The sequence below is a fragment of the Coregonus lavaretus genome (assembly GCF_964263955.1).
Source record: "Coregonus lavaretus genome assembly, chromosome: 7".
Taxonomy (NCBI): domain Eukaryota; kingdom Metazoa; phylum Chordata; class Actinopteri; order Salmoniformes; family Salmonidae; genus Coregonus; species Coregonus lavaretus.
The window spans coordinates 8,257,264-8,275,684 of NC_139994.1; the positions used below are offsets into that span (position 1 = coordinate 8,257,264).

At 45.6% G+C, this 18,421-nt stretch overlaps 1 protein-coding gene across 1 annotated transcript; it reads right to left on the reverse strand.

The window, feature by feature from the left end:
- Positions 1 to 745: 745 nt before the first annotated feature.
- LOC311131742 (DNA-binding protein SATB1-like) lies at positions 746 to 12,645 on the reverse strand (the record flags this gene model as incomplete). Its single annotated transcript, XM_084164870.1, has 11 exons — positions 746 to 1,522; positions 2,197 to 2,376; positions 4,665 to 4,829; positions 5,021 to 5,092; positions 5,177 to 5,386; positions 8,101 to 8,648; positions 8,792 to 8,903; positions 10,312 to 10,435; positions 11,755 to 11,881; positions 12,050 to 12,235; positions 12,411 to 12,645. 11 exons carry the CDS (start codon positions 12,643 to 12,645, stop codon positions 746 to 748), a joined length of 2,736 nt encoding a protein of 911 aa, XP_084020996.1.
- Positions 12,646 to 18,421: the final 5,776 nt, after the last annotated feature.

Genomic DNA, 18,421 nt, shown 5'->3' on the forward strand with positions numbered 1-18,421 from the left:
CACTTTCACGCAGTTCTCCTCTGAATCATTCAGATGTTCATTGGCAAACTTCAGACGGGCATGTATATGTGCTTTCTTGAGCAGGGGGACCTTGCGGGCGCTGCAGGATTTCAGTCCTTCACGGCGTGGTGTGTTACCAATTGTTTTATTGGTGACTATGGTCCCAGCTGCCTTGAGATCATTGACAAGATCCTCCCGTGTAGTTCTGGGCTGATTCCTCACCGTTCTCATGATCATTGCAACTCCACGAGGTGAGATCTTGCATGGAGCCCCAGGCCGAGGGAGACTCCCTTTAAGAGTGTGTTCCTAATCTCAGCTCGTTACCTGTATAAAAAGACACCTGGGAGCCAGAAATCTTTCTGATTGAGAGGGGGTCAAATACTTATTTTCCTCGTTAAAATGCAAATCAATTCATAACATTTTTGACACGCGTTTTTCTGGATTTCTTTGTTATTATTCTGTCTCTCACTGTTCAAATAAACCTACCATTAAAATTATAGACTGATCATTTCTTTGTCAGTGGGCAAACGTACAAAATCAGCAGGGGATCAAATACTTTTTTCCCTCACTGTATTATACCACATCATTACTATCAAATTGTCTATCAAATTGATGTCTTCTCGTTGGGTTTGAGGGGACAATTAGTGGGTGGGGCCATGCTATTCATGAGAGTCATGTGGTTGGGTAGTCTCAGGCTGTGATTGGTTAGTCATGTTGCTCCTCCTCCTTTAGGGTGACGATGGCGTTAGTATGAGTGCTCACATCCAACTCTTTCAAAATGGTGTCTTCCCCCCCTCCCCTCTATTTCCTCTCCCCCCTCCATGTCCTCCTCCTCCTCTCCCTCTATCTGTCCAGCGGGATCTATGGTTCCTCCCTCCTCCCTCTCCCCTGCAGTTCTCTCAGGCTGGGTTGGGCCTGCTCCAATACAGAAGAGCAGGTCCTGATCCTTGTGGTGTTGGTTGTGATTTTCCCTGTGGCTGGGAAGTTGGTTGTGGTGGATCTCACTGTAGTCCTGTCTATGGTACTGGTGAGTGTAGCTGTGGGGGTGGCAGTGGAAGAAGCTGAGGATGGTGTGTTTGGGCAGGCCCAGCTGAGCTGACAGGGTGTGGACAGCCTCCTCGTCTGGGTTCAGACCCACTTCCTGGATGAAGCTCTGCAGGATCCCCTGCGCCTCCCGGGACACCCGCAACCCCTCCCCCCCCTCACCATTACACCCACCAACGCCCTCCACGTTACTCTGTCTGGCCCCCGACCAACCTCCTTCACCCCCCTCCTTGTCATTACTACCCCCAGCCCTACTCCTACTGCCCCGGCCAGTAATGTCCTCTCCCTTCCCATCATCCTTACTACCCCCCAACCAGGTCCTCAGTTGGCCCCCACCCCCCTCAGTCTCGGCTGGTGATGCTGTGGACGGTTGCCGTGGAGGCAGGCGAGGCCCCGCCTGGGGCTGCAAGGGCTGCTGGGACAGAGGGGTCAGGAGTCGTTGATGGTGTTGCTGTGGCAACGGGGAGTGGTGTTGGAGCTGGTGGAGACAGATGGAAGTGAAGTTATAAACAAACCAACGGGAGCTGATGATAGGCCGTGTTATAGGAGGAGAGGGTCAAGTACCAAACTAGACGTATGAACACTATCGTCAAACAGCTACACAACTCTGCATTCAATTATGTACATATGCATGTGTAATGCATGTACATTTACGGAGTAGAATTATGTGTTTGTGTTGTGTGTGCGCACTTCCATCCGTGTACGTGTGTGTGTAGGCTATACACGGTAGACGGACCTGTGTGTTGTCGTTGACTAGCTGTGTGAGTCTGTCTGTACAAAGTTGTTTTTGTGTTTGTATTGACTGTGTATGACTGTATGAGTGTGTGTATGTACAGATGTAGGATCTTAATTTGACCAGCATTGTCATAGCAAAACAATCCTGCAGCAACAGGATTTTAATGTTTAGTCCATAATTTTGCTTGATCTGGATGTTAGGCTATTAGCTGGCAAAAATTAGGCTACATGAAAAGTGCAATAATGTTAATATGACCGTGTGTTAGTGCAGGTTTTCAGTGAATGTATGTAAATCAGAAAACTCATTTGCATTTGCTGCGGCGCAGGAAAATTCTCAGCAACAACAGAGTGATCAAATTAAGATCCTACATATGTACAGGCTATACAGAGTAGACTGACCAGTGTGTTGTCGTTGACTAGCTGTGTGAGTCTGTCTGTACAGTGATGCTGCAGAGCGTTGCTCTCCTGTTCGTAGATGGCATCTCGTTCCGTCTGGGCCAGACTCAGGAAGCGCCTGATCATACATAGGTTCTCCCACAGGGTCCGGTTCTCCGGGGACGGATCCTCCTTCCAGCGCAGCAGCTCACACAGCCAGCCCTGCACAACACAACACACATATCAGAACCCAGTCAGAGAACCCATAGAAAAGGAACCTTTTCAGAACCCATTCAATAAAATAAAATGTTATTCGTCACATGCTTCGTAAACAACAGGTGTGGACTAACAGTGAAACGCATACTTACGGGCCCTTCCCAACAATGCAGAGAGAATTAAATAGAGAAATAATATAAAAGTAAAACACGTAATAATACAAGTAATAATAGATACACAATGAGTAACAATAACGTGGTTATATACAAGGGGTACCAGTACCGAGTCGATGTGCAGGGTCATTGAGGTAGATATGTACATATAACTAGGAATAAAGGGACAGATAGTAAACAGTAGCAGCAGCGTATTTGATGAGTCAAAAAAGTTAGTGCAAACAGGTTCAATACCGATATTTCGGGTAGCTATTTGGTTAATTATTTAACTAACTATTTAGCAGTCTTATGGCTTGGGGGTAGAAGCTGTTCAGGGTCCTGTGGTTTCAGACTTGGTGCATCGGTACCGCTTGCCGTGCGGTAGCAGAGAGAACAGTCTATGACTTGGGTGGCTGGAGTCTTTGACAATTTGTAGGGCCTTCCTCTGACACCGCCTGGTATAGAGGTCCTGGATGGCAGGAAGCTTGGCCCCAGTGATGTACTAGGCCGTACGCACTACTCTCTGTAGCGCCTTGCGGTCGGATGCCAAGCAGTTGCCATACCAAGCGGTGATGCAGCCAGTCAAGATGCTCTCGATGGTGCAGCTGTAGAACTTTTTGAGAATCTGAGGGTCCATGCCAAATCTTTTCAGCCTCTTAAGGGGGAAGAAGATTGTCGTGCGCTCTTCACGACTGTGTTGGTGTGTTTGCACCATGATAGATCCTTAGTGATGTTGACACCGAGAAACTTGAAGCTATCGACCCGCTCCACTACAGCCCCGTCAAGTAAGATACTAAAATACAGTATACTATCTTTAGTAAATATACTAAAACAGATATTCTGTGCTTTTCATGAGTAGAAAACAACAGTGTTATTAATGCTTTATATAAAGGAACTACAGTTCAAACTCATAGCAGAACCCTTGTCTCTATTAAGAGCTGGAAAGGGGGAGGAGACAGAGAGGGAAAGTAGCAGCAGGGCCAGGCTCTTGTCCTCTACACCATTACTGTGGTACACACACACCTGGCCGTAGTCCAGCACTAGCACAAAAAGCCATCCAGATGCAGTGAGCAGATACATTACACAGCTCCAACATGGTGCTGCCTGCCAAACAGACCTACACTAACGTGAGCTGAGAGGATAGTATGAGAGAGAGGAGGAGAAAGAGGGGAAGAGAAAGAGAGAGGGAGGGGAGAGAGGGAGAGAGAGGGAAGGTGGGGTTTGAGAGAGAGAAAGAGGCAGAGGGAGAGAGAGAGGGAAAGCGAGGTGGAGTTTGAGAGGAAGAGAGAGGGGGGAAACCAAAAGAGATTAAACAGCAGCCCAGCAGGGGTAGAGTACCACCTGTCAGTGTAATGGCATTGACCTCAACATGACCTTTACAGAGCAGAACAACCTGATCCCCACTGTAGTACTTTATACTGGACAGGAGAGAGAGAGCGAGAGAGAGCGAGAGAGAGATGGATGGATGGATAGATGGAAAGAGTGGTATATGGAAAGAGAGGGACAGAGAGCAAGAGGGGTAGATTGAAAGAGAGGCAGAGAGAAAGAGAGAGAGAGAACGAGACAGAGAGAACGAGAGAAAGAGAGAACGAGAGACAGAGAGAACGAGAGACAGAGAGACAGAGAGACAGAGAGAAAGAGAGCTCAACAGATGAAATCCCTCCATTCCACTGAGGAGGGAAATGATCCCCAAAACAAAAGGCAATAACAAGCTTATGGTTCTGCCTTGAAAACAAGCACAATAAAACCACCAGTGTTTATGTGTGTTGGCACGCATGTGTGTGTTTGTGTGTATGTTTGTGTGTCTGCATTCCTGTGTGTGCATGTGTGTAAATAATCTGGCCTTTTCTACACAGCCAGTTACTGCCCAATGTGGCTCTGTGTACAGATGGTATCATAAATTCACACACATACAAAATCTGATAAAGGTACTTGTGGGAGTGTGTGTGTGTGTGTTACGCATTTGCTAATATCAGTCTGAAATATACGTTTCCCTCTCAGTCCAAGAGGGAGGAGGGGAACTATGTTAAAAAAATTAAAAAATGTATGGGATTGCTTCCATAGGCATCCCTCCAGTCAGTGAGTACCATACCCTCTCTTTTTTGTGTTTGTGTGTGTGTTCGTGTGTGTGTGCGTGAGTACCTGACTCTTGGAGGCGGCCATCTTGGCAAACATGGCCTGAGACACCTTGGCTCTCTTCATCTCCTGTTGGATCTCCTCATAGATAGAACTGTTGATATTTAGAACACATCCCTCGCTCTTCACCCCTCTGTTTATTACTGCTATTGCTACTGGGGACAGCCTCGCCTGCAGGGGGGACAGAGGGGGAGACAGAGAGGGGGAGAGAGGGGTTAGAGAGAGGGGTAGGGGGGGTTAGAGAGAGAGAAAGTAGGTGGAGCGAAAGGGAGGTTAAAGGGGGGGGGGGGGGGTTAGAGAAAGAGAGAGAGAGGTTAGAGAGAGCAAGGGGGAGAGAGAGAGAGGGACGGGATTATCCTTACTATAGGGATGCCTATGGAAACCCGGGAGTGCCAATCTTCAGCCTTGACAAAGTTTCCCTCTTCCTTTCTGGTCTGAAACATCAGAGGAATATATCTTAGACTGGCATGAACAAGATATAACTTCAACACACACACGCCCTTCTATGTCTGTCTGACCTGTGTGGGGCGTGGTGGGGTAGTGTTGTTGGGTGAATGGTTGATAGTGGTCGACACGGTCAGACTCCTCTCTCTCTCCTCCTGGTAGATGCGGTCTCGGACGCCCTCAGTTAGCTGGAGGAAACTCTGCATGGACCGCAGGTTGACCAGGAGAGACTGAGACGCACTTTTAGGATCCTCCTCCTTACGCAGGATCTCAGACAGCAGGCCCTGACACACAGACATAGAAAGACACATTAAGACAAGATACACACCATAGAAATAGAATGACTATGTTACCCACTATCAGGTACATACATCCTAAGAGGGGATACACCGGGGGCGTCGCAAAACACATAAATCACTGTATTAACCTGGGCCAGGGTTCCTCCCGAAGAGAACGTTGAAGACCACTGATTTAAATGAATGGAAGCATCTATGCGTGGCAAGTTACACGTCCAGTGTACCAGCCCTGTAACGTTGACCAGGTCAAGAGACACTCAGACAGATCATTTCTGATAAATATACATTATTAACAAGTTTCGTACTAAAACAAAACTGTCTGAGGGCCATTTAGACAGCACACGTCTTCACAGGTTGTATTTTTCTCTTCAAAGAGTAAACACAGCCAGCTCCAGACACCTTCTAAAGCTCTGCTATTAAACTGATGAGTCCCTTATTAAGTTATTATCTGTCTGCTCCTGCTCTTACAGCAGTCAGAAACGCTTCTGTAAGATGGGGGCTCATCCCTCCCTCCCTCCCTCCCTCCCCACACACATACACACACACACCAGCAATTAAGCCTTTACACTCCAATTGGGTCCTCACACGCCAAGCCCCGCTCACTCTACCCCTTGGCACCATGCCCAGGTGAGACATTCCTTCCCCGCCACACCCCCTTTTACCTGGCTGCAGAGCCCCGTTGTCACGGCGACCGAGGAATGCAAGGGCGGGAGGCTATTATGACAGCCTTTGATAATTATAATGACACCCATGATGATGCTGGTGATAATGATGGTAATAATAACAGTGGTTTAGGTCTCTCTAGAAACTATTCATGTGAGTGCCTTCTAACTGCAGGAGCACAGGACAGACAGAAGGAGAGAGGGGGAGGGAGGGAGGCAGACAGAAAGGAGAGAGAGGTATCAAATGGGGAGAGGGGGAGAGATGAAAATCGAACAAGAAAACTAGGGATAGACCAGTCACATGGAGACACAAAATGGATACAGAGAGAGCATGAAATAGAGTAGGAAATATAAAAAGAGAGGAAGATAGAGAGAGATGGACAGAGAGTGATCAAGAGATTGAGAGAGAGAAAGAGTAATGGAGTGAATCGAGGGATGGAAAAATTGGAGAGGTAGCGACTCTGGGGGTGTGTGATTAGAGAGGCAGAGACTATCTGAGGGAGTGTGGTTAGAGAGGTAGGGGTAGAAACTCTGGGGGAGTGTGATTATAGGGAGAGGTAGAGACTCTCTGAGGGAGTGTGATTAGAGGGAGAGGTAGAGACTCTCTGAGGGAGTGTGATTAGAGGGAGAGGTAGAGACTCTGGGGGAGTGTGATTAGAGGGAGAGGTAGAGACTCTGGGGGAGTGTGATTAGAGGGAGAGACTCTCTGAGGGAGTGTGATTATAGGTAGAGGTAGAGACTCTGAGGGAGTGTGATTATAGGTAGAGACTCTCTGGGGGAGTGTGATTAGAGGGAGAGGTAGAGACTCTCTGGGGGAGTGTGATTAGAGGGAGAGGTAGAGACTCTCTGGGGGAGTGTGATTATAGGTAGAGATAGAGACTCTCTGAGGGAGTGTGATTAGAGGGAGAGGTAGAGACTCTGGGGGAGTGTGATTAGAGGGAGAGACTCTCTGAGGGAGTGTGATTATAGGTAGAGGTAGAGACTCTGAGGGAGTGTGATTATAGGTAGAGACTCTCTGGGGGAGTGTGATTAGAGGGAGAGGTAGAGACTCTGAGGGAGTGTGATTAGAGGGAGAGGTAGAGACTCTCTGGGGGAGTGTGATTATAGGTAGAGATAGAGACTCTCTGGGGGAGTGTGATTAGAGGGAGAGGTAGAGACTCTCTGGGGGAGTGTGATTAGAGGGAGAGGTAGAGACTCTCTGGGGGAGTGTGATTAGAGGGAGAGGTAGAGACTCTCTGGGGGAGTGTGATTAGAGGGAGAGGTAGAGACTCTGAGGGAGTGTGATTAGAGGGAGAGGTAGAGACTCTGAGGGAGTGTGATTAGAGGGAGTGGTAGAGACTCTCTGAGGGAGTGTGATTATAGGTAGAGACTCTCTGAGGGAGTGTGATTAGAGGGAGAGGTAGAGACTCTCTGAGGGAGTGTGATTAGAGGGAGAGGTAGAGACTCTCTGAGAGAGTGTGATTAGAGGGAGAGGTAGAGACTCTGAGGGAGTGTGATTAGAGGGAGAGGTAGAGACTCTGAGGGAGTGTGATTAGAGGGAGAGGTAGAGATTCTGAGGGAGTGTGATTAGAGGGAGAGGTAGAGACTCTGAGGGAGTGTGATTAGAGGGAGTGGTAGAGACTCTCTGAGGGAGTGTGATTATAGGTAGAGACTCTCTGAGGGAGTGTGATTAGAGGGAGAGACTCTCTGAGGGAGTGTGATTAGAGGGAGAGGTAGAGACTCTCTGAGGGAGTGTGATTAGAGGGAGAGGTAGAGACTCTCTGAGGGAGTGTGATTAGCTGGCCCAGCAGCTGCTCCACCGCTGGCATGAGTTCCTACTGCAGAGAAGAGCTGGGACAAACACACACACACACACACACACACACACACAGTCATACACATGCGGCAAAAGGACATGCCAAGAGCTAATCACCACGCACACGCGCACACACATCATGACATCAACCCCTCCTTCTCTCCCACCACTCATGAATCCCTAACCCCTAGTTTACAGCACAGTCCCATACATCCAGTACCCCCCTGTCCCTGTCTGTCCCATACCTGGGTCCTGTTAAAGGCCACGCGGGCGAACACAGCCTGGGAGATACCTGCTCTCTTCAGCTCCTCTCTCACCCACTGGTAGATCTCACATGAGATGTCTGATGGTCCACACACCTGGCTCTGGGACCCAGACCCGGGTCCTGGTGGTCCAGCCTGGGGCTGGGGGTCGGGGGCCTTGGCTAGGGCCAGGGAGGGGGGAGGCCTCCCCACAGGGGGGTGGTTGAGGAACTGCTGGGGGGAGGTGGAGACAGATACAGACAGGCTCTGCTGGGCTAGCATACGGCTAACTGCATACTGCTGGTTGAGGAACTGGGCCATGACTATCTGTTGGGGGGTGACTAGCTGGGGGCTGAGGGGGGCGGTCACCAGCCCTGGGGGGCAGAGACTTGGGGCCAGACAGCCACGGCCAGAAATGTGGGCGGCTCCCCCGTGAGGGAAGAGGAGGGGCGAGGAGTCGGCCTGTTCGGCTGTGCTGCCTGGGATTGGTTGATGAGTAAAGGTCAGATGGGTGGAGCCCGGTTGAGATTGGTCAGAGAAGCTATCAATCTCTGAAGTGAGGAAGAGAGTAAGAAATAGAGGGATGGAGGAAGAGAGCGGAGTTAGTATAAAAAACCACACCTACTATTTGCCAACATTAGCACTGATGATGACTATAGGTGAACTACCCTTTTAAGCCCTCCTGTAGTCTTACCCATGATGCCTTTGGTCTTCCTGAAGTGCTTATACCAGCGGCCAAACTCGTGGCACTTGGTGGCCGAGACATTTGCATAGTAGGTGCTGTTCACAATGGAGGAGATCATACTCTAAGAGACGGGGACAAAATACAAAAAGTCATAACAGTGGCAGGGAAAAGCATTATGAATACTGATCCACAATCATCAGATCAATGCATAATACAGTAATAATACAAGAACATGTTATATACGCTAGCCTGGGGGACAGTCTATTCTCCTCTTCCTAACAGAGCAGAGGAACTGTGTAATACTTCCATTTGAAGTCAGAATATAAAAAATGAAATATACAACAGTATTAAAAAGAGAGACAAAGAGGTAACGATTCTCATTTTAAATCATCGTTCTGTCTCTCATTTTACCAGTCTCCATTTTTCTCTCAGCATCTGTTATGAGTCTCAGCTGAACACAGAACGTGTGATAATAATGAACTCAGATCTGTGTTATTAAAACACACCCCCAGGTAAACTCTGTAATAAAGACAGATGAGTGTGTGTGTGTGTGTGTGTGTGTGTGTGTGTGTCGCCTCAACTAAGTGCAATCTGTCGTTTAAGGAACTGAAGCCGAAAGTAATAACAGATCACACACACAGGGTTTTCTCCCAAGACAATCCTGTGCCATCTTTACATCTGATTACACCTTCTATCTTCATATGTATTCTAATCTGCTCCAGAGGGAGAGAGAGGGGGAGAGAGGGAGAGAGAGAGAGAGAGGGAGAGAGGGGGATGGGACAACACATAAACATGTACATAAAGAGAGAGAGAGAATATGAAAAGAGAGAAATGTCTGTTTATTAGACCGAGGCTGTAGTTGCAGCCCTCAGGGTGAATAACAGACAGACTATTTTGATTGTTATAAATATTCACAAGACACATCCATCTGTTCTTCTACAGCAGGTGCCTCTACGCTTTGTTCCTTCACCATAATGTGTGTATGTGTGTGTGTGTGTGTGTGTGTGTGTGTGTGCGTGCGTGTGTGTGAGTGAGGTCGACTGGGATCAAACTCAGGTCCCCTGACTGCATGTTACAAGACTGGTTTAGCCCACTGAGCTAAAGCCTGGGCTTGCAACAGTGTGAGATACACACACAGACAGGGAAAGCGAGAGATTGACTAGGAAGAGTGAGAGAGAGAGATGGTAGCAGAGGGATACAGTGGGACAGTATATGCCAGCAGAGCTGTATGTCTCAAAAAGCAGCATAGCTCTTTAAAAGATAAACATCTTTACCTTATATCTCTCAGCAATGTAGACTACCCATCTCAATAGGTGTGTGTGTGAGAGTTGTGTGTACATGTCAAAGCTAAAAAAGGTCAAATAGGGGGTGCTTATATTTGTCCTGGTTCACACATGTACAAGTGTGTGGTGAGAAATTGAAATGTAATTTGCATATCCTATTCCACCTAAGACACCCTCGGAGAGTGTTGTCACGAACAGGTGTGTGTGTACGGGCGTACGTGTTCATGCCTGTGTGTGTGTGTGTACCTGGGACAGAGGGCACTCTTTGGCCAGTGAGCTCTGGTTCATGTCTCTCAGTAGCTCCTTCAGGGCGTTTCTCACTGTAGAGTGACTCCACTGTGCTGGAGGGAGTTCCTCCAACCTGGGACAACTGGAGAGAGAAGGAGAGGGGGCGGGTGGGATAGAGAAAGAGAGAGAGAGAGGAGGAGAGGAAGATAGAGAGAGAGAGAGAGGGGGGAGTGAGGGTTAGATGGGGGCGATAGGGGGAAAGATAGAGGGGTGAATGGAGAGGGAGAGGGGGAGAGAGAGACAAATGGAGAGATAGAAGAAGAGTGGGTGGAAGAGAAGTACATTGAAAAATGAATAAATATGCTGTCTGAAATCCAATACAAGACATTACTGAGTACCACTCTCCATATTTTCAAGCATAGAGGTGGCTGCATCATGTTATGTGTATGATTGTAATCGTTAGGTCTAGGGAGTTTTTCAGGATGAAAAAGAAACGGAATGGAGCTAAACACAGACAGAATCCTAGAGGAAAACCTGGTTCAGTCTGTTTTCCACTAGACACTGGGAGATTCATTCACCTTTCAGCAGGACAATAACCTAAAACACAAGGCCAAATCTACACTGGAGTTGCTTCCCAAGAAGTCAATGAACGTTCCTGAGTGTCCGAATTACAGTTTTGACTTAAATCTTCTGGAAAATCTATGGCAAGACCTGAAAAACAACCATTTGCTAGAGCAAGAACAATTTTGAAAAGAATAATGGGCAAATGTTGCACAATCCAGGTATGGAAAGCTCTTAGAGACTTACCCAAAAAGACCCACAGCTGTAATCACCGCCAAAGGTGCTTCTACAAAGTATTGATTCAGGGGTGTGAATACTTATGTCAATGAGATATTTCTGTATTTCATTTTCAATAAATGTGCAAATATTTAAAAAAAAAAACATATTTCCACTTTGGCATTATGGGGTACTGTGTGTAGATGGGTGAGAAAAAAACAATTTCATCCATTTTGAATTCAGGCTGTAACACAACACAATGTGGAACAAGTCAAGGTGTATGAATACTTTCTGAATGCACTGTACCACCTTTTTTTCTAAGAGTGTATGTGCCTGTGTGTGTGTGTGTGTGTGTGTGTGTGTGTGTGTGTGTTCCTATGTGTATGTGCCTATGTCTCCTGGTGGTAGTGATTAGTTCATTACTTCACACAACACATACGAAACTGGTGCAAGTGCCAGAACCTCTTTGGTTGCTCCACCCCCCTTCTCTCGGCAAGTCTCATGTCTATCGACCAAATGTCCCATTCCCTTCCGGAATTCTAAAGATGCAGAACGCCGCCAAATTGTGATTCATCCTAATAAACAGTGAAGTTCCTCGTTAGACGTCGCATCCTATAGTCTGTTGACAGACGTTAAAATACAATTTATGTTACGTATGTCTGTCCACAAGAGATTCTGGTGTACCTGGTGAGCTGGATCTTGAGGGTGGTGACATGGTAGAGGTCCTGCAGCATGTCAGCCACAGTGGCATCAGGAGCATCAGTCACACAGGACAGAGGGACAGGGTTCCACCTACCCACCTGGATCAAACCTATAGACACACAGACACACAGACACACAGACACAGACAGACAGACACAGACAGACACAGACACACACATTGTTACAAACAATGACACTGGAGGAAGAGCAGTGTGTGTGTGTGTGTGTGTGTGTGTGTGTGTGTGTGTGTGTGTGTGTGTGTGTGTGTGTAGTGTACCTTTTGCCTGTGCTGCTGAGCTGTGAGAGTAGCCCAGGGCCAGTAGAACCATCTCTATCAGCTGGTTAAACAGCAGGTCTCTCCTAACCAGTACAAACTCTGCATGCTCCTCTCGCCTCTCAGCCTCCACTGCCGAGACCGGGCTCTCTCTGTGCTCTACCACACACAGCACAGGCAGCAGGCTCCCTGTTATGACGGACACACAGCACAGCCAATCACATCACAGCATTCAGATAGAAGCAGAGGGCATGAGAAATTAATAGGTAAAAGTTGCCAACCCTTGCAATGAATGCACACTCTCTCTCCTCTATTCACCCATTCCTCCCTTTCTCATCTCCTCCCCTCTTCTTTTCAGTCCTACCTCTCTTATGCCAGTTCTTGGGTTGTGTTGCGTGTGTCATGGGTTTGGGGGCCAGGGTGGGGGCTCTGGCCCCTGGGCTCCCTTGTCTCGTCCTGCCCTGGTGTGGCCCTGGGGGTCCCTCGCCAGCGTTCAGCTCCAGGCGGGACAGTTTGGCAGGTGGGGGCCAGGAATCCCCATTACCAGGTGAGTCACAGCCCTCTGACACATGGCCGCCATCACACTGTTGGGGGTCCATCACACTAACACCCAGCCCGTACGCACCTGAGAGAGAGAGAGAGAGACACATTGGAAAGAACAAACAAAAAAACAGAGCAAACTAGAATGCTATTTGGCCCTAAACAGAGAGTACACAGTGGCAGAATACTTGACCACTGTGACTGACCCAAACTTAAGGAAAGCTTTGACTATGTACAGACTCAGTGAGCATAGCCTTGCTATTGAGAAAGGCCGCCGTAGGCAGACCTGGCTCTCAAGAGAAGACAGGCTATGTGCACACTGCCCACAAAATGAGGTGGAAACTGAGCTGCACTTCCTAACCTCCTGACAAATGTGTGACCATATTAGAGACACATATTTCCCTCAGATTACAGCGATCCACAAAGAATTCGAAAACAAACCCAATTTTGATAAACTCCCTTATCTACTGGGTGAAAAACCACAGTGTGCCATCACAGCTGCAAGATTTGTGACCTGTTGCCACAAGAAAAGGGCAACCAGTGAAGAACAAACACCATTGTAAATACAACCCATATTTATGTTTATTTATTTTCCCATTTGTACTTTAACTATTTGCACATTGTTACAACACTGTATATATACATAATATGACATTTGAAATGTCTTTATTCTTTTGAAACTTCTGAGTGTAATGTTTACTGTTAATATTTATTGTTTATTTCACTTTTGTTTACTATCTACTTCACTTGCTTTGGCAATGTTAACACACGTTTCCCATGCCAATAAAGCCCTTAAATTGAAATTGAATTGAATTGAATTGAGAGAGAGAGAGAGAGAGAGAGAGAGAGAGAGAGAGAGAGAGAGAGAGAGAGAGAGAGAGAGAGAGAGAGAGAGAGAGAGAGAGAGAGAGAGAGAGAGAGAGAGAGAGAGAGAGAGAGAGAGAGAGAGAGATGGGGGCGATAGGGGGAAAGAGAGTCCTTGAGTTCATTTGAGAACATTAGGGACTGTTCAAAAAATTTACTGGGGGGATGTCATTGAAAAAAAAAAAAATCCCCAACGTTACAAATATTTTCGCATGACCATCCCCTTGAACTGTAAAAAAAAATTGCCCACCCTCCCCGCTCATAACATTAACTAGAAAATAATGACTACCACCACAAATAACAATAACTGTAGCAACCCTGTGTTTATAAACGTGGATATCGACTTGCCCACTTCTGCATGGTTTTGTGGCACAGTTGATGCCACACAAGCTGCTGGCCAGAAGGTTGAGGGCCCGCCGAGCACCACGGACGAGCTCACTCTCCCTGCCTGTCCCATTACACTACGATCAGAGCCGGCTGCAGACAATTTTCAGCTAGGTGGAAATCAGATTTTGATGCTATATTTATATCAAATATATGCAACAAATTTTCCACCAACAGGTTTCTGTGCCAATGCACCACACACAACCAATAAGCAACGCAACATACCGATGACCAACTTTGAGCGCTTCATCACTGACTTTGAGCGCCTTTTAAGATGAGGGAGAATTATTTTGGTTTTTATGAGCATTGCCTTATTTCTATTACAGCATATTGGATGACTGTCATTCATATTCCATTCACCCAGTTCAATGTAACATCGATAGGTTTAGGCTACTACAGGATAATTGTCCCTGTACCCATCATGAGGTTGCTACAACCTAGCCTATGAATGAAAGTTTACAACGTAGGTGCACAGGTCTAGAGAATTTTTAGTAATCAAGGTGACAGACAGTGAGTGAGACATTCAATAAAGCCTTTCACACTCTTGCCTGCATCTAGCTGATCTAGGGTGTAATCATTAGTCCAACAGTTGCAAATGAGAGTTCCTATTGGACACACTCAGGTATGTTTATCCCCGTTTCGATCCGTTTGCTTCCATTTAAGAAACGTTTTTCAACAGAATTGTTGGAATGACTACACCCCTAATCACATGCAAACAGTTCCCTTTCATAGCAGCCACATACAAACAGCATGATCACTTTGCTCATTGTATATACTGCAGAATTCCTTCTCGCAACTATCTATGCGCTCTCACCTTTTCCTTTCGCTTGTGGACTTCAGTGCACAACACATCAGCTGTCTGTGACCAGGCGAAAAAACCTTTCCAAGCCAAACCATATCATGACCGCTAACCTCTACACACAGCCTACATTGTTGTCATGTCATAGTCAACTAGAACTACTAGACCTAACGCGTTAGTAAACCCAGTACATTTGACATTTACATTTAGGTCATTTAGCAGACGCTCTTATCCAGAGCGACTTACAGTTAGTGAATGCATACATGTTGGTTTTTTGTGTGTTTTTTTTTTCATACTGGCCCCCCGTGGGAAACAAACCCACATCCCTGCCGGCCAAACCCTCCCCTACCTTGGACAACGCTGGACCAATTGTGCGCCGCCCATGGGTCAGTACAGTCATGCAGTACAGTGTACAGTCAGAAAGCAGTTAAGCAGTTACAACGGCGGGCCCCGGTGGCAATACATTAATAAAACCAAAAGCTTACCTTGACTTGGAAGAGTTCCAGTGTTGGATAGCCCTAGCCAGCTAGCTAACATAGCATCCCGGGTGTTTGAGTAGGCTAAACTAGCTAGCTTTATTTGCTAGCTAAGTAAAAGTTTGAAAAAATACAACCAAATATAGCTAGCCAACTCTCTCTCTCGCTTCTCCTTAATTTTTTAAGAAATGTATTTGTTCAAAACTTTTCAACTGTTGTCTTTCTCTCTGAGTCAACTACTCACCACATTTTATGCACTGCAGTGCTAGCTAGCTGTAGCTTTTGCTTTCAGTACTAGATTAATTATCTGATCCTTTGATTGGGTGGACAACATGTCAGTTCATGCTGCAAGAGCTCTGATAGGTTGGAGGACGTCCTCCAGAAGTTGTCATAATTACTGTGTAAGTCTATAGAAGGGGTTGAGAACCATGAGCCTCCTAGGTTTTGTATTGAAGTCAATGTACCCAGAGGAGGACAGAAGCTACATTAGCTGTCCTCTGGCTACACCATGGTGTACCCTACAGAGTGCTGCTGAGGCTACTGTAGACCTTTATTGCAAAGCAGTGTTTTAATCAATTGACATGTGAATATATTTAGTATAGTTTTATCTAAAAAGGATAACTTTTTTAATGTTTCACTATTTTTATTTTTATGACATTTACTGAGGAGGATTGTCCTCCCCTTCCTCCTCTGAGGAACCTCCACTGTTGGGAAGGTGTTTGGGGAAAAACATTGAAAATGACTGTGTCAGCATGCATCACAGATTTTATAGAGCTGATAGGCTATATATCTTACCTTTAGAAGTTTTTACTTCAGGCTGACTACTAGCATCTATTGTTGCAATGTCCAAACCAACTTAAAGTATCTACAAAATGAGTTTTCGAAAGGAAGGCTATAGCAAAAAAAAACATTTTACTGTTTGTGATTCAAAAATGATTATTTTGATTCCCATGATTCGATTCACCGCGATTTAAGTAACCGAACCCCAACTGCTACAATGGCGAAGCACATCATTCAATTAGTTCAAAATAATATTTTCATATGAATTAAATTAATCACTATTTAATTTTTTACTATTTTGAGAAATGTGAATAGGGGAATCCGTTATACAGTAAATGTAATTTATATGGCATAAAAAATATAATTAGGAGACCTTTTTGAGCTGCGTGTCTTATGTCTTGACAGTTCTTTCATGTGCAATGACGCATCAGCTATTCCTCTATGTGCTTGTGGATTTATATTGAAAATTGGTACAGATTTGAATGATTTTATGTGTGGTATGATTGCTAGTTAACCTATTGCAGATCTGGACAAACTATCCACCTACCACTATTGTCAATATGGATAGAGGTCAGGATAGAGTTGACTGTATAGTAAGTTGGCAGAAAAACATAGTGCATAAGAGAAGTACCAAAACACCTTGATAGGGGAGGCTCATGCAAGCAGATGAGTAAATGGAAGGAATTATATAGTATAACCTGCAAAATGGGGAATGTAAACCAAGGAAAAGTGCTCAACAAATCGCCCTGTCACACTCACGGTGGGGAAAGTTTTAGAGGCAAACGTAATTATTGCGCGTCGTCCATTATTGACTAATTGTGAATTTCAACAACAACAACAAAACCTCCCGAATCTCAATCAAATGTATCTCAGGTACCGGTACATCAACAAAAAACGTTGTTTTTTAATCGAATAGGCTAAATCAGACAAACCTGACATCCGCCGCTGGTTTCCTGTCTCTTGAGACTCCGAGATGCTGTTAGTAAAAGAGTACAGTTCCTTGTGTTGATTTCTGTGTCAGTGAGTGAACAACATCTCACTTTCTCCTTCACACTATTTATCGATTTATTGTGTCGATATCAGCTGCGTAGCAACATGCCCCGTCGTCTGTTGCTGGCTGCGTTTTTCGGACCTCTTCAACGGAATAAAACGAGTCTATAGGCCTATAGGTGGTCTAACCGGAATCTCAGTCAAAGCACCCACAGTGACAGACACTGTTCCCGGGATTACGATACAGACCAGCTGGTAGGCTAATGGGATTCCATAGAGAAACGGGTGAAGCGAACAATACACGGTGAGTGTCATCAGTCTGTCTCAACGGTGTGAAGCAACTATCTCTTCTTCAGTTGGCTGTTGCAACAAACACGCGCGGACAAACATGCGCACGCGCTCCATACCTCCCTCTCTCTACCCATGGATCTACGGGCAACCGAGTTTCTCTGCGCGTTATTACGCTACACGTTTATAGAGAACTAATAGGTAGCCTATGTAAACCAAATGCAACTGTGAGCATGTGGAATGCAACTATATCTCCCCGTGTTTGTTTGTTTATGAGAACTTGAATGAACACAGAATGAGACCTACACGTCTCCACTCTTACAGAGTTGGTTTAGTTTGTACAAAATAACTGTATTTTACCAGACACACTGCACGATATGATGGATATATAGCCTATCTGCCAAGAAATAAAGGATCATTGTGGAATCATTTCTTTAGACAATTTTCCAAGTTCTAATTAAGATGAATCACGCACGCGCAAGCACGTAGGCCTATAGCCCATAAACAGAGGCAGCTGCATTAACATATGGTGTAATTAATTCACCACTACGCTCCGGTAGCCTAAGTGTATTAAATGTGACAATCACGCATAAATGTGTTTATTATTTTCTGCCGTGCGCTGTTATATGCATGGTTTGTTTTTATCTCCGGGATGTAATAACTCTCCATGGAAACGCTTTGGATGTGACGTGCTGCTTATCAACTTTTCTCCTGTCTGTGTTGTTCAAATTATTTTCGACCCACTTCCATAAGCAATACTCTACAATGTATCCCTATTGTAGGCATATCTTTTCTCTAAAATGATGTGAAGCCGTTGAAGTAGGGGAAATTATGAGCTTGACTTCGGAAGTTATGTTGTTTCTAATGAATAGGCTGGATATGAGGGGTAGCATATTAAAACAGTGTCAATATGCAAAGCGGAAAGTGAGAGATGGTAATTTCTTTATCTCTGCTGTCAATAGGAGTGTAGCCTTCCTTGTCCTAAAACATTTATAAAGACACAGAATAAACCCTGTTTCATCCCTATAAAAGTTTTTTAAAATACCTAAGACATTTGGATATCCTAAAATATAGGCTAACCATAAAGTTGCAACAACGCATGTCATAGAGTCAAGAAGTAAATTCCCACAAGGACAAAAACTATAGCCTCTCTAAACGCAAATGCTTCGTTTGTAAATTATGTCTGAGTGTTGGAATGTGCCACTAGCTATCCGTAATTTAAAATAGAAAAGAAGAACATTGTGCTGTCTGGTT